Raw genomic sequence first — 26,216 nt, 5'->3', positions numbered from 1 at the left:
GTGGTTTAAAATTACTGGTATTATAGTAATAAAACTTAAACGTAAAACCCATACACTTAATCGACAGAAATTTTCCTGTATAATTAATATTTTACCCGGAAAATGTGTAATGTATCTTTAAATATATATAAGTAAGATGTACAGGTACTATTACGACAAAAAAATTGAATGTTCAAATTTGTACTACCTATCGTAATAAGTGACTTTTAAACATTTCCATGAATTAGACTTTACTATAATATAATATATACAATGAAGTTAAAGAGAGTCAAAAATGGCCCGAATTTCTTCGAGAAAAAATGGTACGGCCGTGCCACTTTTTTATGGCACGACTTGGCGGCGGCACTGCCGTGCCTCGAGTTAACTAATGCTGTTTAAATTTATGATATTAAAGCTTGCGCAATTACTACCAAATACATATCTAGTGCGAAACACAATAAATTAAATAAAAAAAAAATAGTACCTACCTATAATTACGAAATTATCTGTAATTCGCACAGCCCTATAGCGTAGTATTTAATACGTACGAACGAAGTTATAAGCTGAGTCGCAGCGCGGCGTGTGTCGTGACAGACGTTACAATTGGCGGGAAAACGTTCAAGCTATGCCTAATTCAAAGGTCAATGCTACGCGGACTATGCGAAACTTTTTTATCTGTGACTTTTAATGAATTTTAGGCAAAGCAAAGTCGCGACAGAATATAAATATTTTTTTTAATCGATTTATTAAGCCGTAACAGATAATTAATTCTTTTTTAAAGTGTTTAAATATTTTTGTGAGTGAAGTGTTATTGTAATTCAAACGTGGACTATGCGTAAAACGAACTTTTTTATCTGTTTAAATTTTAGGCAAATTTGAAACAGATTATTATTTTTTTTAACTTTTTAATTTTAATTAAGGCAAAGATTATTTAGTTTTAGTGAAGTGATATATTGCATTTATGACTCCATCGTGTGTGATGATGAAGTTTCTGTTGTTCATTATCTTGACCCAATATGCGGTTAAGTGTGATGACACAAGGTAAGTTAATACACTTAAGCTCGTAAAGGTCCTTGTTCACTGTCATATGAGATCGGATCATATTTATTCGAATAAGATGATAATAGAGAATAAGATTTATACTGGTAACGACTCTACATTATGTGTGAAAGCATATGAATTTAAGAGGTATGTCAGCATTTACGGGACAATAATAAAAAAAATATTTTTCAAATACACTCATTTTTAAATTTGAATAGAATTATTTGTAATGGATATTTTTCTCAAACTGAGCTATTTTTCAATTTTTTTTTCAATTTTAGAGCTATTTTTTTTTTATTAAATACATCTTATTTTTTATGTTAAATATAAAGTTTATATTTAATTTAATTGTGTGTAAATATGAAACTCACCATATAAAGGCGATTTAAGTTATAAATAAAGATATATGTAGAAGATGTCTATGTGTCAAACGGAATATAATCTGTAAAACGTTTTTGTCGTATTTCCTACTTCGGAAGGTGTGGTATAGCCCTTAAGTCACATGCAGATAATTAGTTTTTAATGAACGTGTACATATAGGTAAAAAAGCAGTGATAGCCTAGTGGTTAAGAAACGCGGCCTCTCGATCGAGGGGTCCGAGGTTCAAATCCCAGGCACGCACCTCTGATTTTCAAATTTATGTGCGTATTAAAAATTAATTATCACTTGCTTAAACGGTGAAGGAAAACATCGTGAGGAAACCTGCATACCTGAGAGATTTATAAAAAAAAAAAAAATCTTAAAGGTATGTGAAGTCTACCAATACGCACTTGGCCAGCGCGGTGGACTATGGCCTAATCCTTCTCATTCTGAGAGGAGACCCGTGCCCAGCAGTGGGACAGTAATGGGTTGATGATGATGATGACATATAGGTGGGGTATACTAATGTAAGTATTATGCAGTAAAATACGAAAGTAAAATTGATGGTAACCTATATAGGCGAGTGGTATGAAATTCTGCTGCAGTGTAGACGTCCAAGGTTCGAACCCAGACATGTCTGATTTTTTATTTTTTATATATAATATAAGAGTAGCAGACGAGCATGCAGTCCACCTGATGGAAAGTGGCTACTACCGCCCATGGACATCTGTAATCAACCCCGAATAGGATTAGATATTCCTACTTGAGGTTGGCCACAGATGCGCCGCTACTCTTGAGGACTAAGCTGGAACGCCTCGGAAAAGTATGCCTCCTTTACCACACCCGTCAAACCAGAACACAGCAGCGCTTAACACTGCTGTTATTAAGCAGAAATAGATGTGGCGGTGGTGCTCACTGAGTCGAAACACAAAGGGTTCTACCACCTTCAGGTTCTGATATTATGTCAGTGTTAGAAATTGATTATTTTTGCTTTAATGGTACAGAAAATCATTAGGATACCTATAAGCATGAGAGTTTTTAAAAAATATCTTTAAGGTATGACTCTACCAATTCGCACTTGGCTACCGTGGTGGACAATGGCCTTAACCCTATTTCACTCTGATAGGAGACCCGTGCCCAACAGTAGGACAGTAACGGGTGGACACCGACTTATAATATTGGCAGGATAGGGGACTAAGGTCGATCCCCGGTGAGGCATACCTTTAACGATTCGATTTCAGACTGAATCTAAGTGTTTGATTCTTGAATATTCCTGGCGTTCCGTTTTAGCCCTGGACGTATTAAATCAACTTCAAATAGAGCTATCATATTTTTATTTGGCAGAGAATTAAGCGGTAGTAACCACCTAAAATAATATTGCATACCCTTTTTAACCGACTTCATTCAAGTTCGAAATGAAATGAAATATATTTATTTATTTTGTATAGGCCAACGGCGGCACTTACAAATTGTCAGTTACAATATTTTCTTAAACTACTACCGGATCGGAACGCGACCTCTACTGAGAAGATCCGGTAAGAAACTCAGTGGGTGTGTCTTTGTTTTTTTTTAATAATAGGTAATTATACTGTTTTTCTCTTTTTTTTAATGCCATCATTTTTACGTATAATTAATAAAACATTAGCTCCAGTATCTTGCTTTACATTTATCTAAAAAAGAAGTATGTTCAGCAAGTTCTAGAAAATAAAACTCGACATTTCCCTCTACAATAATATTGTTCAGATTTTATCGAAACCCTGGGCTATTTTTAGCGAACTAGAACTCGCTCCCCGATAATAAATCAACCCCACACCCACCCTTACACTTCCCACCCCTGCACTTCACTAGATTCTATATTGATATTGTGAAAAATAAATTTCTACTTCAACACTTTTAACCTTTGCATAAAATACTACATCAGCTTAAGTATGTACCTACTGAAAAATCTATATCTTATATATAAAATTCTCGTGTCACAATGTTAGTTACTGTACTCCTCCGAAACGGCTTTACCGATTTTCACCAAATTTTATATGCATATTCAGTAGGTCTGAGAATCGGGTACTATCTGTTTTTCATACCCCTAAGTGATTATTAAGGGTTATTCACCCTTAACATTTTTTTATTTATATGGCAACACAACGTTTGCCGGGTCAGCTAGTTTCTCATAAATAGTATTGAACAAGCACACAACCATGCAGTCATGGCGCTAAGTGGCTACTGCCGCCCATTGACATCTATAATCAACCCCAGATAGGATTAGATATTCCTACCTGAGGTCGGCCACAGATGCGCCGCTACCCCTGAGGACTAAGCTGGAACGCCTCGGAAAAGTAGGTCTCCCTTACCACACTCTTCAAACCGGAACTTAGCAGCCCTACACTGTTGTTAACACCTCAGATAAGTATGTCTCCTTTACCACACCCTTAAACACTTTATAAACCACCGCTGAATACTGCTGTGATTAGGCAGAAATAAGTGTGACGGTAGTGCTTGTGGAGACGAAACACGAAGAGTTCTGTTCTTCAAACGCACAATAACTTATCCATTTTCTCTTCACGGCCTTTATTCAATTTAAATTTAAACAGGAGTCCTTTTAAACATCAACTAATGGAAAAATAACCACTTCAAGCAGATTTCTATGGAAACAGAATAAAATAGAGATGAGTCATTAATGTGTACGATATCACGTAAAAATGCTATCGTGTGTCGCTAAGTGGACATATTTTTTATAATATGGAAGTAGGAAACGAACACGCAGTCCACTTGAAGGTGGCTACTGCCGCCCATAGCCAACCCCAGTAGTAAATCCCAGATAAGATCAAAATTCTATCTGAGGTCGGCCACAGATGCGCCGTTACCCCTGAGGACTACGCCTGAACACCTCGGAAAAGTATGTCTCCCTTACCACACCTTTCAAACCAGAACAGCAGCGCCTAACACTGCTGTTATTAGGTAGAAATAGGAGTGGCGGTGGTGCCGCCGGAGTCGAACCACAAAAGATTCTACCACCTTCACCGAGCAGGGCCCAAAAAGCCCAGAGTAACAAATTAGATACTGGAATCCGGCCTCAATGACCTGCCAATAAAAACTGGTTAATTATAGAAACAGCCAAGTCTTTGTTCATGTTGGCAGCACGCTTGATTTACAATACCTACTGTCAATGACTTCTGAAGCCCTTTTTAAATTTACACACGTCATAAAACATGGTTCAAAATCCGTTAGAATACGCATATCAGATATCATTATTAAGTATATGAGGGTATGTACGCAAACAGTGGTAGAACCCTTTGTTGTTCGACTCGGGCAGCACCACCGCCACACCTGTTTCTTATAACAGCAGTATTAAGCGCCGCTGTGTTCTGGTTTGAAGGTGTGGTAAGAAAGACATACTTTTCCGAGGTGTTCCAGCTTTATTCTCAGGGGTAGCAGCGTATCTTTAGCTGACTTAAGGTAGGAATATACAATCCTATCAAGGGTTTATTACAGTTGTGGTCGGCAGTGCCCACTTACCATCAGGTGGACTGCATGCTCGTATGCTGCTCTTATATTATAAAAAAACACACCAGTATTTACGCTAAATGAATTAAATTTATATGAGAATTCGTAGAATTTCTAGAATTACCGCGACACTATAGTTTATTGTTATCAAAAAGTTGGATCTTTCTCAGAAACGGATATTAAATAGCATACTTTTAATCCTTTGTTGTTTTTCTGTTCACATGTTTAAGTATTGTATGTATTTTTATTAGCTTATTTGTTTTGGCTGTCCCATAAAACTATAGGAACGTTAACAAAGAATACAAAACTTTACCATTAAGACCACTCGTTCGATATATTTTCAGTCTTATAGAGTTTGATACATTGTGCAATAGTTCCACAATAGAATTTTCCTGTGACATGGGTGCCATAGACACACAAAGACGAGCACACAAGCACACAGATCTAAAACAGAAATCTTAATCATCATTTAGGTATTTGCTTGGCCGGGATTGAACCCGTACCCACGTAACGTCACACACTTCTTATCGGTCTTAAACATTTAGAAATAAATATTTGCAATAAAAACATTTAGCGACTTAGTAAATAAACCACTTGTCGCCTAAGGAGTAGAGTTTCATAAATCTAGATTAGTTTTGTTTACAGAAGCGTTGCTACGCAACCGATGTAAACAGTATTGTTTTGCATCTCGTATTTCAACACTGTAGGGTTCAAAATCCACTTGATCATGTGTGTACATAATCATATATATCACACATACATAAACATTATACGTAGGTACATATATAGTACACACACAAATATAAAAAGTACACGGACATGTATAGTATGTATAATAACAATTTTTCAAGAGCTTTGAGCCGATTTTTCGAAGTTATGTGCGTATTAGTAATTAGCAATTAATTATCACTTGCTTAAACGGCGAAGGAAAACAGCGTGAAACCTGCATACCTGGGAGATCTTAAAAAAAAAGTTCACCTAGATATATGAAGTCTACCCAAACTTAGGCAGCGCGGTGGACTATGACCTAATCCTTCTCATTCTAAGAGGAGACTCGTGCCCAGCAGTGAGACAGGAATGGGTTGACGACAACTTATTTCACAGAAGTGGCAAAACATCTGTAATCGGCCTCAGGTCGACCCCCTTTTTTTCGTGGGGAAACCCGTTATGGCTCTCTCTCAACTGCACCCGCAGATATACCAGACTTCTACTGGCAAAAATCCCACGGTGTTCGTCTGGACGCCCTTTGTCGGGACCACGGGTACGATAATAGCACTCTTCCGCGGTAGACTTTTGTTCTATACTGAGGGTTTCTGAAACGTCTATGGGCGGCAGTGACGACTTACCAGGAGAACTACATGCTCGATTAGTACATAGTTCTAAAGTCGGCGCTCAATATAATTCGTTGGATAACGGCATAAACAGCGTTTTCAATATGAGCGCCGACCTCAGAAATATGAACTAAACCAACATTTATTTAAATTATTTTTTACTTTGCAGTGACATAGAAGTCGGTTCTACTTTTTGTTATTTTTTTTTAATTGAAGTAATAAATCAAAATCGGTTCATACACGACGAAGTTATCCCCGAACAAACATAAAAAAATTAAAAAGGATAACACGGTCGAATTGAGAAACCTCCTCCTTTTTTAAAGTCGGTTTAAAAAATCAAGAGGTATATAGATAGCAGTTTTACAGAAACATAAAACGAATTTATCTACGTCTATCTAAAGTGACGCAATAAGCTTGAAGCAAGTAAACTCAAGAAAATATTGAGTGTGTAAACATTGGCTTCAGAACAGCGAAGTAGGTCACAGGAACGCGTTATCGCATTGCTTGTAAGCCGATTCCCAGGGAATATGGTAGGGATGTGAAAAAATATCGGTACATTATAGACATAAATAAAAATATAGATATCACTGATATGGTAGGGATGTGTAAAGTGAAAAAAATCGATATCGGTGTCGATATATCGAGAAAAAATATCGACATCGTCGTCGATATATCGAAGAAAAAATATCGATAATCGGTAAAATTTTCAAAATATTTGGTTTTTAAAATAATGATGTTTAAAGTAACTCAATAATATTGATGTTTTTTATACAATATATACCTGTATTATTTGAATTTACAAAGTATTCCTTTTTCTTATGCAAAATTAGAAAAATGAATTATGTCGTCGTGAAATGTGAATTTTGAATTAGAATAAAGTCAAAAAAATCACGAGATTGAAGTCGGATAAAGGCTAAATTAGAAAGTACCGCACACAGAAACACACACTCAATGCAAAACAAACAAAACATACACAATAAAGTTTTTTGTTTGTTCCTTCCTATCTTCCTATATAGCTTTTTATACAATTTTTGATATTGAATATTTTGTATCGATATATCTGTGGCGACTTGCCGCTATTCGTAAAAAGATGGCGCCACGAGTATTCTGAATCACGCTATCGAAGTTTTCTAAACATCTTGCATATATACAAGTTCCAAACTGAGACTGTTGGAGCACGGCCGCTACCTGGGCATCACCTAGCCCGGCGGGAGATCTCCCTGCTAAAGTGAACATCTCTTTCCCATCTCATTTTCTCCTTTGCCATCTCTTGACGAGTAGCGAGAAGTTACATCTCCAATTAAAAATATCACTTTATCGATATATCGATATTTTTTCACATCCCTAGAATATGGCGTTAACATTAATGGGGAGTGAAGTCTGTTTGTGTGTTTAACTATGCTCGTTTGTGATTTATTTATGAACTGAATGTGGGTATGATTTTAGCTATTTGTGGTACGTTAAAAGAAGAGCTATGTATCAGCTACTTTGAAATTTACTTTCCAAACATTAAGTTTATAAATATTAATTTATTAATTATACAATATGATTTTTACGCCCGATTAGCTGGCCAAATCAGAAATTATAAGGAATATATAAACAATTTATTATTTTGTGCCACTAAAATAGTAATAATAGTAATAAAGGATTAAATTAATTAATTAGATAGTAGTGCTAAATGGCAAACCAAAGGAAACGGTCCATTTTTACGAAAATAAAATTTACTTTCATTCACATTATATACTAATTGTACCTATTTTCATTGTTTGTTGTTCACTTAATTATTATATTGCATTTCTATTTCCGTATTAATCTGAATTTAGCTGAAATGAAGCAAAGTTACCTACTCAGTTACAATGATTCACATAACTTACGAAATAAACAAGTTTACCGTAAATACTTATCGTTATACGTAGGAAAGTTTGTATGTCACAAAATTACGTTGAATGAATTGTGACTAAGTGTTTACTTAGTTATTACGTAAAGGCTAGTAGAATTTGTCATCAGTACGTAGTACTTATTATCCCATAGCTGGGCGTCAGTCTCCGCTCAGAATAAGTTCTTTTTAACATAAGAGTAGCAGACGAGCGTCCAGTCCATCTGATGGTAAGTGGCTGCTGCCGCTCATCTCTGTAATCAACTCCAGACGAGATTAGATCTACCTCAAATCGGCCGCAAATGCGCCGCTACCCCTAAGGACTAAGCTGCAATGCCTCGGAGAATTATGACCACCGCCACACCCTTCAAACCAGAACACAGCAGCGCTTAACACAGCTGTTATTAGGCAGATGTGGCGGTGCTGCCGTCGAAGTCGAACCTCACAGGGTTCTACCACATTCATTTTTTTCTTTCTTTCTTCTTTATAGAATTTATAGATTCTTTATAGAATTCTTTTTGAACGTCAACAATCGACCACTTCGGAAATTGGTTCATCACGGACAAAAAGCAGCGATATAGACTCCATAAAGCTTTCTACACTCACAGCCCCACACTAGGATTCCATGTGTCGTGGGTGCCATGGACACACAGAGACAAATACACAAACACCCAGACCCAGAAACAGAAATCTAAATTCATCATTCAGATATCTAAGGCCGGGGATCGAACCCGGGACCCTCTGCGCGTCAGACCGGTATGGTGACCGCTCCGCCACGCGGGTCGTCACATGTTTAAATTCATACACAATGACATACTCATTCATGGCACATACGGAAGTACAGATTGCTTATTGTTCGACATTGCTCAAGATTACTGATACAACCGGTTTTACTGGTCAATATTGATGATATCTAGTTTATCTTGACTCCTCCATACGTCGCTCCTCCTTTAGGTCCTATAATAAATTATGTTTACGCTGAAGAATTTTAAGATTACCCTTTTCCGTTATTACTGTAGTGTGCTGCGTTCTGTACCTTTAGTATGAGTTTTTACGTTTTAACAATATTGACTGTTTGTGTATTTGTTTAGGTATTTCCCATACATTTCAATATAGTCCGCTAGGTCCGTTGTATGGAAATGTATAGGCAAATACGTAAACAAATCAAATCAAATCAGTCTTTATTTGCAAATAAGGTTATAAATAACATAATAAGCAATAGGTGTTCAATCAATACAATGATCTCTTATTTTGCTAAAAAGCATGCAAATATAATATTATGGTTACTATTACAATTATTAATTATGTTTATGTCAATTATTTAATAAATTATATTTTAGAGTCAATATCAAAACAGTTATTTTTGTAAAAACCAATACAAAAACAACCTGGGGTTGATTGCAGATGTCCATGAACGGCAGTAGCCACTTACCATGTGGTGGACTGTAGGCTATTCGACTCTATTTTTTCCACTACTACTACTAATACTAGTTTTAGCGTGGGAGTCGGATATTCGTATCTCTAGGCTAACAATGCTCATATTTAATAGTGAGGTAATCTAGAGTTAAAAGTTCATTGACCTTAAATATAACTTGTTATTCAATACAAAAATACGATTAACTTGTTACTAACACATTATTCAATATTTTTCAAAAATGTTTCACGGCATTGTGTACTTTTTTATAGAGATTTAATTTTATGTGCAAATGTTTATTTATTAAACTGTTTACTTGAATAATATGTTGAGTGTGACATGAATAGATATAATGAAGGGTGTGGTAAGGGAGACAGACTTTTCCGAGGCATTGCAGCTTAGTCCTCAGGGGTAGCGGCGCATCTGTGGCCGACCTCAGGTAGGAATATCTAATCCTATCTGGGGTTGATTACAGATGTCCATGGACGGCAGTAGCCACTTACCATCAGGTGGACTGCATGCTCGTCTGCTACTCCTATATTATAAAAAAAAACGGAGATAAAAACACTCAAACTGTAAATTTATTATTTCCTTTTATATCAGGATGGCGTTGATCTAAATATGAAAAATATATTTGAATATTTTCCTAGTAAAATCAATAAAAAAAATATATACATCGGGTTAGTAGTGCGCCGTAGGATCACGAATTAATATGACTCACATCTTAGGAGTGTATAAACTCACTTTCGATCTTGCATATCACGGGACACACACAAGTATTGTAGCTGCCACACCGGGAACTGAACCCAGAACCCGACAGAAGTCCTTACTAATATTATAAATCCGAAAGTAACTCTGTCTGTCTGTCTGGTTGTCTCTTCTTCACGCCTAAACCACTGAACCGATTTTAATGAAATTTTGTACAAAGATAGTTTGAGACCCGAGAACGGACGGACATAGGATTATGGACCAAAATATCGATAATTTTAATCGATATTAGTGAGGATTGAATCGTAAACTATGCATTTGATCAAGTGATGATCTTTAGCAAAGTTGTTGTTTTCGCCAGATGGTGCCACTGTCGTTCCAATAAAGGTACGAATCTTTTAAATGCAAGCGAAGCCGCGGGCATAAACTAGTCAATCATAATTCATTCTCATGTCTATTTCGAAAAAAAGAAAGCAAAGTTTAAAAGTCAGTCCGCGTTCAACCGAACAATTCCCATTCGTACAAAAACCTGCGCGTACGGATCGCATAGTAATTGATGGTTCCGCCTTCAACAATGTCAAGGACTGCATTGTGGCTGTAACTTGTGGTTTTAGTTCTTGGTAAAGTCCGCGCCAAACTGCTAGTCCGCTCCGAATACAGAAACGGGTCGTGTCGCAACAGCAAATTGTAGATATTAGCGGGACGAAGACAGTGCGGGATCCCCGGCACCCTCCGCTGCTCTCGCTCACGGGCACATAGCTGCGTTAGTGTGCCCTTACGTTACGGAGTATATGCTAACTAAACCTACACGCAACAACTTCAGCGGACTAGAAGTTTGCCGCGGACTATGCGACAGAATTTAAATCTGTGTCGGATCACTGTAGTAATTCAAAGAATCAAATCAAATGAAATCAAAAATAGTTTGTTCAAAGTAGATTCTTTACAGGACTCTTTTTGAACGACATCACTACACAGTATAAAACAAAGTCGCTTCTCGCTGTCTGTCCCCATGTTCGCTTAAATCTTTAAAACTACGTTACGGATTTTGATGCAGTTTTTTTAATAGACCGAGTGATTCAAGAGGAGCATTTGTATGTATAATACATGCATAATATAGTAGAAAAACCCTGATATTTTTACAGGTTTCTATGTGATGTCATAAATGAACACAATTTTTGTGCTTATATTGCAAACGCTGGCTGAACCCTACCACATAGATCAAAATAATGTTCTACAGTATTGTGTACCATTAAAAGGTCTACAAATAAGTCGGCGATGGTATATGTCTCTCTGTTAAGGGTGTGTCACAATAAGCATTATAATCGTTAAAATATATACAAAATCCTGCGTACGCATCGCATAGCAATTGATGGTTCCGCCTTGAACAATGCCAAGGACTGCATTGTGTGGTAGTAACTTGTGGTTTTAATTCTTGGTAAATACCACATAATTTAAATCTCTATTGAATCTCTGTAGTAACGTTCTTAAGTAATATAATAAAATCAATTCAATTTTTATTCAAAGTAGATTATTTACAGAACTTTTTTGAACAACATTTTTTTTATAATATTGGAGTAACAGACGAGTATGCAGTCCACCTGATGGTAAGTGGTTAGTACCGTCCATAGTCACCTGTAATCACACCAGATAAAATTAGTTGAGGCCACAGTATAGCCGTTAGGAATAAGCTGGAATGCCTCGAAAAAGTATGTCTCGCTCACCACAATCTTCAAACCAGAACACAACAGCTTATCGCTGTTTGCTTAATTAGCCAAAAATAAGAGTGCTTGTGGTGCCGCCGGAGTAGAACGACAAAGTGTTCTACCATCTTACTGATTTTTATGTGTGGTATTGACCATTACAAATTAATTTATCATCACTAGGCATAATAAAATAAAGGTGGTAGAACCCTTTGTGGTTCTACTCCGGCGGCACCACCGCCACACCTATTTCTGCTTAATAACAGCAGTGTTAGGCGCTGTTGTGTTCCGTTTTGAAGGGTGTGGTAAGGGAGACATACTTTTCCGAGGCGTTCTTGCTTAGTCCTCAGGGGTAGCGGCGCATCTGTGACCGACCTCAGGTAGGAATATTTAATCCTATCTAGGGTTGATTACAGATGTCCATGGGCGGCAGTAGCCACATACCATCAGGTGGACTGCATGCTCGTCTGCTACTCCTATATTATATAAAAAAAAAACGTTGTTGCTCCATATACGATGTATGTTGAAATGATAAACTAAATAAACTTTGACAAACTCGTTTTATAGATTAAACTAGCAAATGATAATAATAAGTTTAGTGCAAATAATGTTAAGCAAACAAGCTTAGTGTGGGCGAGAGTGATAAGTATTAAAGTATTGCCGTTAATTCATTACTGTCCACTGCTGGGCACGGGTCTCCTCTCAGAGTGAGAGGGATTTAAGCCATCATCATCTACCCACTACTACCGCACTTTTGGGCACAGGTCTCCTCACACAATGAGAAGGATTAGGCCATAGTCCACCGCGCTGGCCAAGTGCGTATTGGTAGATTTCACATACCTTTGAATTTTTTTTATGATTTCTTAGGTACGCAGGTTTCCTCGCGATGTTTTCCTTCATTTTTAAAGCAAGTGATAACTCATATCAAATATGCACATAATGGGCATGATGACAATATTAAAAAATCGAAGAATAAATGATTTACTTAAAAACAATATGTTGAAAGCATTTACAGAAATAGCCCAGTTTTAACAAAAACTTTAGGATTCATTTTATTTTCAATAAAATAAAATTATAAAATAATGCAGTCGGCCATCTTGTCTAAAACGCAAATCGGGGCGAAATGACGTCATTTTGTTTGGCGTGTCACCGTATTGCTTGAACTTTTCTATGGGATATTGAAGCGTGACGTCACTCGCGGACGCCATGACACCCATGAGCGCTTTCGCGCTTAATTCAAAATTTGTTTTAAAAGTGCTAATATTTCCGTTAATACTGAATTTATAGCCGAAATAACGATTTTTGGAATCAGTAGACATGTGCCTATATTATAAAAGGGGACTTCAAAATTTGTCATCATGCCCATTTCTAAAAAATATAAAGTTAAGTGCCTGGGATTTGAATTTTGGAGGTTGAATTTCAAACCTCTAGACTATCACTGAATAAATATAAAATAATAATAAAGTGTAGTACTTATTCATGAAGACTTGCTACATGTAGTCTATACCGGTCTGACCCGCAATGGGTTCCGGGTTCAATCCCGGTCATACAAATAGCTGAATTGTGTTTTTTTTTATTTTTTATAGCTGGGTATTTTTTACACCTAGGTGTATAGGATACTCATCTGTGTTTGTTATAAGATGACACAGAGAATTTTTGTGTGTTAGTAGTGTTGAATGACGTCATGCAAGCTTTTTAACAAAATGTTGGAATTAGTTTAAATTAGGATTCGGTGAAAATAACATTATTTTCGAATATAGTGAGCATTTAAAGCCCTATTACACCATTTTAAGTTATGAAAATAATATTTATGACTTATTGTATTAATAATTATAATTTTATTAACAAAGAGTACTTAAACGAGAAATGTTATAAAGATTAATGCCATTTATAAATTTAATGTCAAAGGGTTAATGACCTTTGATCATGTCACTCCTATGTGACGGTGTGGGTTATTTTTTCCTAATAATAGTTGTGCGGACACCGTAACATAGAAAGAGGTCCGTACCTCACAGGTACCCTCAGGTCAGCTGCAATCTCCGTATATCAAAATGGGGATGACCACTCAGTACATCTGATGGTAAGTGGCTACTGTCGCCCATGGACCTTTATAGTCAACCCCAGATAAGATTATATTCCTAACTGAGGTCAGGCACCGATGCGCCGCTAACTTTGAGGACTAAGTTAAAAAGCCTCGGATAAGTACGTCCCCTTACATCCTTTAAACCAGAACACAGCAGCGCTTAACACTGCTGTTATTAGGCAGAAATAGGTGTAGTGGTGGCGCTGGAGACAACAACAGAGAGTTCTACCTTGGCTTTAATATTCTTTTTCCAATTCCAGCAACTACTACGTGATCGAGATGCCAGAAGACCCTCCCCGGGAGTTCAAAAGACCGTTCCGGGTCTACTGGAACGTCCCCACAATGCAGTGCAAGTCCAAGAAGATCCCTTTCAACCTAGAAGAGTTTGGGATCATCCAGAATAAGGACGACAGCTTCCGGGGGGACAGCATCACGATCCTGTACGATCCAGGGTTGTTCCCGGCGTTGCTGAAGAACGAGTCGAGTGGCGAGCTGAAGTTCAGGAACGGAGGGGTCCCACAGGAAGGGGATATTAATCTACACCTGGATGACTTCAGGGTGTCCATGGAGCAAAGTATTCCGGATAAGGATTTCAACGGTAAGTGTTTGGCAACAATAGCAAATATGTTTAGTCTGAAAGGTGGTAGGATACTGCTCGAATGAGGAGCCATAGAAGACACTGGTCCTGTTTCTACCGTATAGCAGTTCTGGTTATTTGGGTGGAAATGTGTGTATGCTAGGTGACATATGAGGCGAACATTTTAGCCCTAAAAAGGTAATATAACTGTGGTCCGCTTTATGTAGCTGTTTATGGTGTAACGAGTATATGGTGTTGGTTACAGCTGTCCATGGAAGGTAATAACTACTTACTTACAGGGATAGCGGCACATCTGTGGCCGACCTCAGGTAGAAAAGTAATCTTATCTAGGGTTGATTACCGATGTTCATGGGCGGCAGTAGCAACTTACCATTAGGGATGCATGCTCGTCTGCTACTCGTATTTTATAAAAAATAGTTAGAGGTGACGGAATGGGATTTGAACCTAGAACCTCGAATAAGAGGCCTAGTTTCTAACTGCAATAAGTTATTAGTAAACATTGTAATATTGTATTGCCGAGGAAGTAGTTATGTCGGTTGCAGATTATGTAACGCGGATCTCGTTTCATAACACTGCACGATCCAAAGTCCAATCATTCAACTTAAATCAATCAACCTGTGAGTGTCCCACTGCTGGGCGAGGAACTCCTCTCAGAGTGTTTTTAGGCCATAGTTCACCGCGCTGGCCAAGTGCGTATTGGTAGACTTCACACATCCATGAGAACTATTTTAAAACTCCCAAGCGTGTACTTTCTTCACGATGTTTTCTTTCATAATTTAAGAAAGTGCTAATATTTTTTTAATACGCGTACTTTGAAAAGACAGCATGCATGGGATTTGAAGCTCGGACCCCCGAATGGGAGGACGAGTTCCAAATTACAAACTAAGCGATTATATGGCAGATAAAATGGTGTGGACTGAAATACCTCCATCTCCATATGTTCCATTAGATTAAGTTTATCGTCGTAGACATTATTATTTTTAAAATATGTGTGTAATGGAGTTCCTTTCGCAGCTTCTTCCCGAAACGAAACACCTTGCGGAGTGGTGGTAGACATACGAGTATTGACGCACAAAAAGAGTTCTGTAAAGCATCTACTTTGAATAAAATATTTTTTATTTGATTTCAACCCTGCACTAAGTTATCAGTAAACATTGTAACACTAACTTTACCGAGGAAGTGGCTATGTAGGTTGCAGATTATGTAACGCGGATCTCGTTTCATAACAATGCACGATCCAAAGTCCAATCATTCAACTTAAATCAATCAACCTATGAGTATGCCACTGCTGGGCGAGGAACTCCTCTCAGAGTGTTTTTAGGCCATAGTTCACCGCGCTGGCCAAGTGCGTATTGGTAGACTTCACACATCCATGAGAACTATTTTAAAACTCCCAAGCGTGTACTTTCTTCACGATGTTTTCTTTCATAATTTAAGAAAGTGCTAATATTTTTTTAATACGCGTACTTTGAAAAGACAGCATGCATGGGATTTGAAGCTCGGACCCCCGAATGGGAGGACGAGTTCCAAATTACAAACTAAGCGATTATATGGCAGATAAAATGGTGTGGACTGAAATACCTCCATCTCCATATGTTCCATTAGATTAAGTTTATCGTCGTAGACATTATTATTTTTAAAATATGTGTGTAATGGAGTTCCTTTCGCAGCTTCTTCCCGAAACGAAACACCTTGCGGAGTGGTGGTAGACATACGAGTATTGACGCACAAAAAGAGTTCTGTAAAGCATCTACTTTGAATAAAATATTTTTTATTTGATTTCAACCCTGCATTAAGTTATCAGTAAACATTGTAACACTAACTTTACCGAGGAAGCGGCTATGTAGGTTACAGATTATGTAACGCGGATCTTGTTTCACAACACTGCACGATTCAAAGTCCAATCATTCGTAAATAAATATTGCGAAACTGATTTGAAAAAAATGCATGCTAATCTATACTAATATTATAAAGAGGAAAACTCTGTCATACAGCCAAGTTACTTTCGGATTTATAATATTAGTACGCATTTTTAGTACTTATTATCATAGCAGCCATATTAGATGCATTGTGAAAATTGCGGTATCCTGTATGACGACCCGAATTTATTTTCAAGCTATTTTTATTTTAAGTATTTGATATAGCGGCCACCGTTACACATAGTCTCTTAAAAAATTAAGTGTCGATCCATTACGGTTCCAGAAATAGAGCCTTGTAACAGACAAACAGACGAACAGACAGCGGAAGCTAAATAATTGTACCTAAACAAAGCTATAACATAAATAAAAACAAAGATTTATATCTCTTACATAAATCATAGTGTAGGTGTTAGAGCAACCTTAAACAAGGTCAGATTGCATGCGGGTTCGATTCTCGACGTAACAATTCATACTAATTAGTCGCTAAATGGTGCTAACAGGCTTAATTGTTCTATTAGTAAACAGAGTAAAGGACTTGTTTCATTACCATTTGGTGAGCGATATGCGAGTAAAGATTTAACGGTGCATATGATATCTTAGTCCTTAGGAGTGGTCCCAGGCACCTGTGGTCGGTTTCAGGTGGATAGCCTGTTTTATGGAGTTTGTAACAGATGTCCAAGGGCGGCAGTGACCACTTACCGTCAAGTGGGCTGTAATCTTGTTTCGTACTTCTATCGTATGGTAGTACCATGCTATAGTAGGGGGTGGTAGAAAAGTTCGTGCTGAGGTTCAAGGTTCGAATACTGGACAGGTACCGATTTTTCGTATTAAAGTGCGTATTAGAAATTGATTACCACTTGCAAAAAACGGCAATTAAATCTACATACCTCAGTATTTTAGAAAAAATCCAAAGATGTGTGAAGTCTACCAATCCGCACTGAGCGTTATGGTCCATGGCCTAGACCGCTCTCATTCCATAACCCGTGTCCAGCAGTGGGACAATAATGGATACTAGATGATTGGAGCCCAGAAAATAACAAAGGCAATTAATTATATCTTTTTAATACTTAATAACTTAGTATGAAAACGCTTTTACCGGATCTATTGTATAATATTTTCAAATCACACAAGACAAAGTTTTATTGAAGTGTATTCATATTATATACATCACTTTATATATCATCAATGACAATTCACCATGAATCTGTGTATCATTGAAAGATATAAATTATCTGTTTGTATAAAGGCGGAAATTAAATGTTCTCATGAATTCATTACTCAATGAGATCACGCATAGCAATTATGTATTGAATTATGTACATATGTATCATGTAGGTAGTAAGTTTTTTTTATTTAGATACTTAACGATGTTAATTTAATATTTTAACTAATATATTGTTGGCAGATAAAAAAGTGGTCCTACAGTTGATCCTTGTGCAACACCTTAACTCAAATATTTTACTGCGTATTAATAATCAATGAAACGGTCAATCAACATATATATTTATTTGAACAATCAGCTTATATAAAGTTCTTATTTAATTTACGGCAAATTGTCATTCGCTATTGCTAATAAACTATTGTCAGTTTTTACATACTAATGTATCTAATAATAGTTATATTAAATTTGATTTCAAATGATTAAATAGGTTGTCAGCCCATTACTGACCTCTAAAATGTTTAAAGGATGGTATAAATTGCCAACTAAATTTGCAATGTCTTTTATAATGCAGATATGATATACTTATTATTGCATTGGATAAAGATGTATTATTGTAAATATTGATGATTATGGAAGAATATATTATATTTCTGGAATCCCGTCTGAGCGTTTTCATAGTAATGAATGTAGTGCTAAATTATGATGATCATTTTTTTATAATTTCAGGAGTGGGGATAATAGACTTCGAGTCCTGGAGGCCTATCTTCCGGCAGAACTTTGGTGTTCTTGTACCCTACAAGGACGTGTCTTATGAGATAGAGAAGAAGCTGCATTGGTGGTGGCCCAAGGAGTGGATTCAGGCAGAGGTATGATAGAGAAATAAACAGATTTTTCGTGATGAAGACAGACAGACAGACAGCGGAGGGTTAGTATTAGTCTAAAAATTATGAACATTTGGTGGCAGAGAAGCCTCCATGTGCGAGTTCGAATCGTACTTGGCGAATTATTTTATTAATGTAAACTGTGTTCAATATGATGATTTTTAGCGTGTAAATATCTGTAAACACCAGGTAGGACTAGATTCTTATCTAAATGATGCGTTGCTACTTCTGAGGATTCACTTTCATTGTTTTGTATAAGTATTATTATATTTCTCCTTTATTATGTTTCCCTACAAACCTGTACATAGTAACGATTAACACTGCTATAACGCAAAAATATGTAGGTGTGGTGATTGTCTCTAGAAGAAATCTACAAAAAAATAGCAATAACATAAAAATTAATTACGGTGATAATTCATGACACTTTTAAATTTTATTCCCTATTAATATTCTTTAAATTTCTATTTCCCAATTTGTCATATAACAAAGTAATGTCCCTTTAAACGAATAATAGGACAATATCTTCTAGGAATTAATTTGCTTTACGAAACTCATAGACCTTAATTACACAGCATCATTAGGAGATGAGTATCAAATCTTGTGCTTGTCTAATTGCGCAATCGCGTCAATTGGGGCACCGTTCCCTTTATATACATCTTGATTAAAAGGGTCACATGTTGACTGGTACTTTGTAACTTTAATTACTTTGACACTTGCTATAATGGTTAAGGAAATTTTTGAGAAAACCTCTGAGAGAGATCTGAGAGTTCTAAAAATGTTCTTAATGGTGAAGTCTACCAATCCGCACATGACCAGCTCGGTTGACTGTAGCCTAAATCCTTCTCACTGTGAAAGGGGACCCTTACTCAACAATGGTTAATGATGATAATAGTGATAATAATGATGATGAAGACTGTAACTGTACGTAGGTGTTTTTGTTTGGTACAGTATGTGGTATAATACAAGTCTATTTCATTATCTAATAATCATTTCAGAATTAATCTTCTTAATCAAAATTCTTTTGTTTACGTTAAACATCCATTCATGACGCACTTAAAAATTTATACTCAAATTAAAAAAATCCTTCCTTACATTCGGAATAAGGTCACATCACAATTACACAGACTATCCTACTGATCCTATACGTTTATGTCTGTTATCGGCTATACGAAATTATGTTCTACCGAATTTCAACTAAAATATTTACTAAAAATAAAAAGAAAATCATTTTGTTCCTTTCCTTACATTCAGAAAAAGAGGAGAATCGGATAGACTATCCTAGCCACTTTATATGTTTAACGGCCCCGGGAAGGACGGCGGTATGTGTGGTTGCATACCGTCGTACGCACTAGACGGTGCGGTGAGCGATAAGCTCACCTGGGCGGAGCCCGACGGGGCAATGCGCTAAGAGGACTCCGGTTGCGTTCCGTTGGAGATCCCGGAGTCCTCTACGCAGCGCCGAGGACGGTCACCGGGGGGGTTTTAGTGCGATAAGAGTCCCACATAACCCTGTGTCGCTCCCAAGGCATCGGGTACCTTTGCAGGATTCCCCCTCGTGAACAAAAAAAAAACACCTTATATGTTTATGTGTGTTATGTTATATTTTTAGCATTTGTTGTTGTTATAGCGGTCGCCAAATATACACCCTGTAAAATTTAAATGTCTATCTATTACAGTTCACTAGATAGAGCCCCGTGACAGACGGACAGATAGCGGAGTCTTAATAATAGGGTTTTTACCCTTTGGGTACGGAACCCTAAAAAGTCATATGTTATGAGCATGCTATTTATGCCTATTAGCAACAGATAAGCGTTACTATGCTGATGTGGGAATGGAGCTTTTATATGAGGCATTCCAGCTTAGTCCTTTGCATCTGTGTCTAACCTCATGTAGGGTTCCAATCCTATTTAGGTTGATTATGTTGAATACACTGGTCAGGAAAGCTCGTTTGCTACTTATATATTATAAATCAAATTAATTATAATTGTAAAGGAATTTACAAACATATAAGATAGGCACGAAGTTGTTTCTCACTCCAACCTAACCTAGCTTAAACCATACCTATAGATCTCTTTCAATCTATATTGCTTATACTCTATCTCTCTCACTCACATGTATATATACACATATTTATCTCGTTCCATCCATGTTTCCAGGCGAAGCAGCGCTACGAGACCGCAGCAAGAGCCTTTATGCAGACCACACTGTCAATAGCGAAGCAGATGCGCCCAAAAGCATTATGGGGTTACTACGGATTCCCATATTGCTTCAACATGGCTTCAAATAATCTAGTGGAGAATTGTTCAGACAACGTGAAGAAGGAGAATAATAAGTAAGGAATATATTTATTGATAGGTATGAAGGTAAGAAGGTAGAAAGAACCCTGAGTCCGACTCCTGAGAAGCTTTTGGATGTTAGCTGACTTACATAATTGGCGATCATCTTCTATTCTTCTATAGTCCTCAGTTGACATGGTCATATCAGTTATGGCATATAGCCATTTTTGGAAACCATACGTTACAGTTTCGTTACGTGTGCACTGAAATAAAGAGGAAATAAATTTCACACCATTACTGGATCTCATTGCACCCTCCACCCCATGATATGCACATCTAATGCAATAATTTTAGAGAATAATTCTAAAATACAAAAGTTTCTCTTGAGAACGTGTTTTTATTACTCATTGACGACCCGCGTGGCGGAGCGGTCACCATACCGGTCTGACGCGCAAAGGCTCCCGGATTCGATCCCCGGCCAGACAGATATCTAAATGATGAATTGAGATTTCTGTTTCTGGTTCTGGGTGTTTGTCTATGTGTGTCCATGGCAACCACGACACAGGGAACCCTAGTGGGTGGCTGTAACACACAAATTGTGTGTGTTTTAATTGAAAAATTATAATCATAATTGTTAATTATAATTTGTAAACGCAAAGACTAATATTAAAATATCCATGAACTAAGTCTATAGACATCGTCAACCCATTATTATCCCATTGCTGGGCACAGGTCTCCTCTAAGAGGTGAAAACGGTATTTCACCGTCTAAATAAGTCAATAGTAATATCAGCCTTCATTTTAAATCCTCTCTTTTCAGTAGCTACTGGCTATGGGCCGAAAGCACAGCGCTGTTCCCATCAGTGTACACTTCCCGGGACCTCTCGTCAAATCAGCTGGCTGCCCTCATCAGAGGAAGAGTGAGAGAGGCGCTCCGAGTGAGGAGGAAGGCCTCACCCGTTCTTCCCTACTTCTGGTTCCGCTATAGAGAAGGTGGCTATTTGAGCCAGGTAAGATCTTTGTTTTATGGCAAAGAGGTTTATATAAAGGTAGTAGAACCCTGTGTTTCGACACTGGAGGCACCACCATTATAACTATTTCTAAAACAGTAGTGGTAAGCGCTGCTGTGTTTCGTTTGAAGGGTAGGGAGACAAATTTTATCACGGCGTTCCAACTTAGAAGCGTCTGCAGTCAACTCTAGTCTTATCTGGGATTATAGATGTTCATGTCAAAAAAGTATATCATTGCAGTGACGCTATTGCAATCTAATTATTCTAGTTTTCAAATAAAATCGTTTTGTCATCTAATATTCCAAACAATTATTACTTAAATTACTTATATTATAGTTCAAAATCATAAAGACCCAAAATTTTCAACGTTATAAAAATAGTATTAGTAACTAAGATTAATTTTTAATAATTTGTATTTCCAGGCGGACTTGTCGTCAGCGCTGAAAGCATTGTACAACTCAAATGCTTCAGGCTTTATTATTTGGGGAAGTTCGAACGACGTTAACACTGTAGATAAATGTATGAAGCTTCATACATATGTGCAAAATGTACTTGGACCAGCCATCGCTAAATACACTAAAGACACAAATAATATAAGAGAAGACGAGATGTTCACAGACGCTGTAGACTTTAATCAAATTGCAAATGAAACAGTTCCCTCAATTGCAACATCTACTAAACCAAATGTCAGTATTGAAACCACAACTGTAGATACAAGATTTATACCAATTGATCCGAAGTTCCCTTGGAGTCCACCTAAAAATTATTCGCAAGAAATTTCTCATTACGTTGAAGAAGAACTAATAAAAAAGGGTGAATTCAATGAAACAGAGGTAGATAATACGATGATTACAAATCTCAATGAAAGTTTACTCTTAGAAATAATCATGAACGGTCTTTTACATACATACTTGGGTACTAACAAAAATAGTTTAAATTCTGGTGACGGCTTGCATTCAAATGAAGCAATTTTAATGAAAAATACAACACAGTTTAACACTACGTCTGTAATACCAACTTCTACTAGTAATTATATTTTGGTAACCGAGAAACCATACTTAAGTAATATTATTACTAGAAATCCACTGGATCTAAACGTAACTAACAAAACCGATTTAACAACTGAATCTAACTTGGTAAATAAAAATGATATACAAACTACTGTATACAAGAAAGAAACTCAACCCATAATTAGTGGAAGTGAATCTCCTGCTACAGCTACAAAAGATATTAATGAGTATACTAAATACAGTACTGAACAAGGAGTTTCGATGTTTAACGATGAAACGCTATTTGACCCTAAGGATATTATTTTAGATACTACGGACGATAACATGGATGTTACTACGTCTGGTACTAAAGATGTTACCTTAGACGATGTAGCAGATGTTAGCATAGATAGTAGTGCAGATACAACTACAGATAGTAGCGCAGATTTTAATACAGAAATTACCGTCGACGATACTGAAAACGTCAAAACGGATAGTAATACAGATGTTACCATGGTTGATACAGCAGATGTAAGCACATATGGTAATAATGACGTTATCAAAGATGGTACTACAGACGTTAAGATAGATGATACTTCAGATATTACTCAAGATTCTCCTACAGATGTCAGCACAATCGGTAATACATATGTCAACTCAAATGATAATACCGATGTTACCAAAGATACCATATACAGCAACAATGCTGGTATTTCCAATATAAATAGAGATGGTAATGAACATGTTACTCTAGATGACACTACAGATATTAATACGGATGGCAATACAGATATTAACATAGATGGTGGTACATATCTTAACACCGATGATAATGCTGATATTACCAAAATTAAAAGTACAGACAATAACAAGGATACTTCTTATGTCAACACAGATAGTACTACAGATAGTACTACAGATATTAACACAGATATTGGCATAAATGGTAACATATATTTTAAAACAGATGGTGACACCGATGTTACCGAAGATAGTACTTCAGATACTGTAGATGATACTACAGATGGTATCTCAGATTTCTTAAACCGTGTGTCTAATTACACAATTATTTTAGATAAAGACGATAGTGTAGATAATTTAGAAGGTACGACAGAAAATGAAGAAGCGATTTCCAGTTTTATAGATGTAGAAGATAGTACAAATTCCGAAAGTACAGAAACTGTAACAGATAGTACAGAATCCATTACAGAAAGTACTGATGTCATGAAGAAATATAAGAAAGAGAATACAAAACATAGTAATACAATACTAGAATCAAGTTCTACTAAGTTATCTTCTGAACCAGACCAGGTGGTTATATACATCTCATAGCATTTTTAATTTAATCAGTATTTTAATGATTATTGCCTTGTTCATAGAAATATAGATGTGTAGAATGAAGATATCTAATGACGTGTGTAAATAACTTTATGTTTGCATTTATCCGCATAACCATGACGAAATTCGAATATAGTATGAAATGGTTTGCCATTCTAAGAATAAAACACTTAAATTATTTCATTTGTCTATAAGTACTTATAGACAAACAAGCAGACATACATACAACGAGTATATAATTCGAGGAACAGACACAAATGAACAAACAATAGATGACAGACTTTTTGATATTATTTTAATCAGAGTTATTGTAACTTTTTCAAAACGAACAAGTATTGAATCACACGTTCTTATGCGGGCAAATGTATTCATATCTATACTAAAGCAATGTTAATTAAAACAATATAACAGTCATAAAAGAAACAAAATTCTAGGTATTTTAAGATCATATTGGTAACGGCTACTTTAATTTTATTCGCTTTAAAGTCTACCAATTCTTTATTATTAAATTTGGCTTTTCTTTCAAAGATACATATGTAGGTATAGTCCATGTAAAACTACTAGTCCGCTCTGAATATAGAAATCAATCGCGTCACCATAGCAATTGTATGACTACACCTGCTTGCAACAACTTCAAAGCGGACTAGCAGTTGAGCGCGGACTATACGCCAGATACATCCATATTTAATTGTATCTATTTCTCTTCTAGTATTTAATGTTTTGTTTCTTTGTTTCTTTTTCCACTATCATTAGAACTGCAACATCGTTGTGAAGTATGGGCACGTCTATTTTAAGCGCACATGCACTGTATCTAAGTTTTCTTAATCTAATCTTGTTTCTGTATAAACTAATCTAAACTTTACGTAATCATTTTATACCGTTGTTTCTTTGTTGTTGTTGTTACTAATAAACATATGCTGCGTCCGCATGCTTGGCAAAGCTTCACAAATTCAAATGCGTGGAAGATCGTTTGAGTTTGTTCGTGTATGTTTGCAAGTGTGTAGCACAGCTTTTGATCAAGCCAAATATTTGTAGAGTTTTGGAGTTTGTGGCAAACATCAAACGTGCGGGCGGGGTATTTCATAATATTCGGGAATGATACTAATTTAAACTTACCTATGTTTTATTCACTAATGTTAATTAGCATTAACATTGTTTTTGTGTTGTGTTGCTTAGCTTGAATTTTCACTATTACTATTTTAGACATCTTATTTTAAAGGCCTTATTATATAGTATATGTATTATAACTAATAGTAAAATTCAATAAACTTCAAAGTTGTTATGTTTCATCTAAACAGCTTTTAATTAAACTACATTAATAGTTTTATGTATTTCTGTTTTTCTATGTGCATGAACATCATATTTTCTGATTGAAAAATTACTTTTTAATTACTGCTTTTAGCCTCAAAAATTTTAATATAGACGTACAAAGTATTAACACCTAGAGATTTTTCAATACCTAGTTTTGGCTTTTATTTATCTAAATACAGTATATCTAAACTATTGCCTATTTTCTAGTGCTTCGCTTATGGGAAATCAATATATATTAACCTTTTTCTGTCTAGGTAAATGGAACCGTCAACATGGCGTTTGCGTCAAAACCCTTCATTTATCTTATTTTCTACTTCTTCTGGGTGTTTCAGTGTGTGTGTGACGCTTCTGATGTGTGTGTCTAACTGGGCTTCAACTTTGGGAATCTTAATGTTTATCACAAAAGTGTAATGATTTGATGTTATTTTTATATTCTATCTGTGATATACAATTAAATAATTGTAAATATTATATGTACTGTAAATATTATGTATAAGATTAATGATGAGAAATATATTTTGATGTTAAAGAATATAGTGTTATTTAATTTGTAAATTCTATTTGTAATTTGTAAGGTAACTGTAAGTATATATAAAGAGCCTAATGGTTATAATGCCTCTTAAAAGAGGAGTTTGAATCCCATAACTTTTAGAAACTAATATTAAGGCAATTGATAAAATAATTTTCATACGCACTAATTTTTAAGTCAGTACCATCTGTAAAGCTTTCTTTGTTCAAGA

The 26,216-nt window shown here is 36.2% G+C and overlaps 2 protein-coding genes across 2 annotated transcripts in view; both read left to right on the top strand.

Annotated features, from left to right (window-relative positions):
- Nucleotides 1-26,216, top strand: part of LOC140755020 (G protein-activated inward rectifier potassium channel 3) — a 502,832-nt gene that overhangs the window by 28,234 nt on the left and 448,382 nt on the right. The gene's annotated exons all lie outside the window — the stretch shown is intronic.
- On the top strand, nt 560-26,008 carry LOC140755034 (uncharacterized). The gene is made up of 7 exons (XM_073090208.1): nt 560-1,020; nt 14,254-14,591; nt 18,399-18,538; nt 20,710-20,885; nt 21,649-21,838; nt 22,261-24,138; nt 25,731-26,008. The coding sequence occupies exons 1-7, from the start codon at nt 941-943 to the stop codon at nt 25,839-25,841; spliced, it is 2,913 nt and encodes a 970-aa protein (XP_072946309.1). The 5' UTR covers nt 560-940; the 3' UTR covers nt 25,842-26,008.

Source organism: Epargyreus clarus, unplaced genomic scaffold, assembly GCF_041222505.1.
Source record: "Epargyreus clarus isolate Ecla_fem2 unplaced genomic scaffold, WU_Ecla_fem_2.2 ptg000032l, whole genome shotgun sequence".
In the NCBI taxonomy this organism is placed as follows: Eukaryota; Metazoa; Arthropoda; class Insecta; order Lepidoptera; family Hesperiidae; genus Epargyreus; species Epargyreus clarus.
This window is presented reverse-complemented; position numbering and strand designations above follow the sequence as displayed.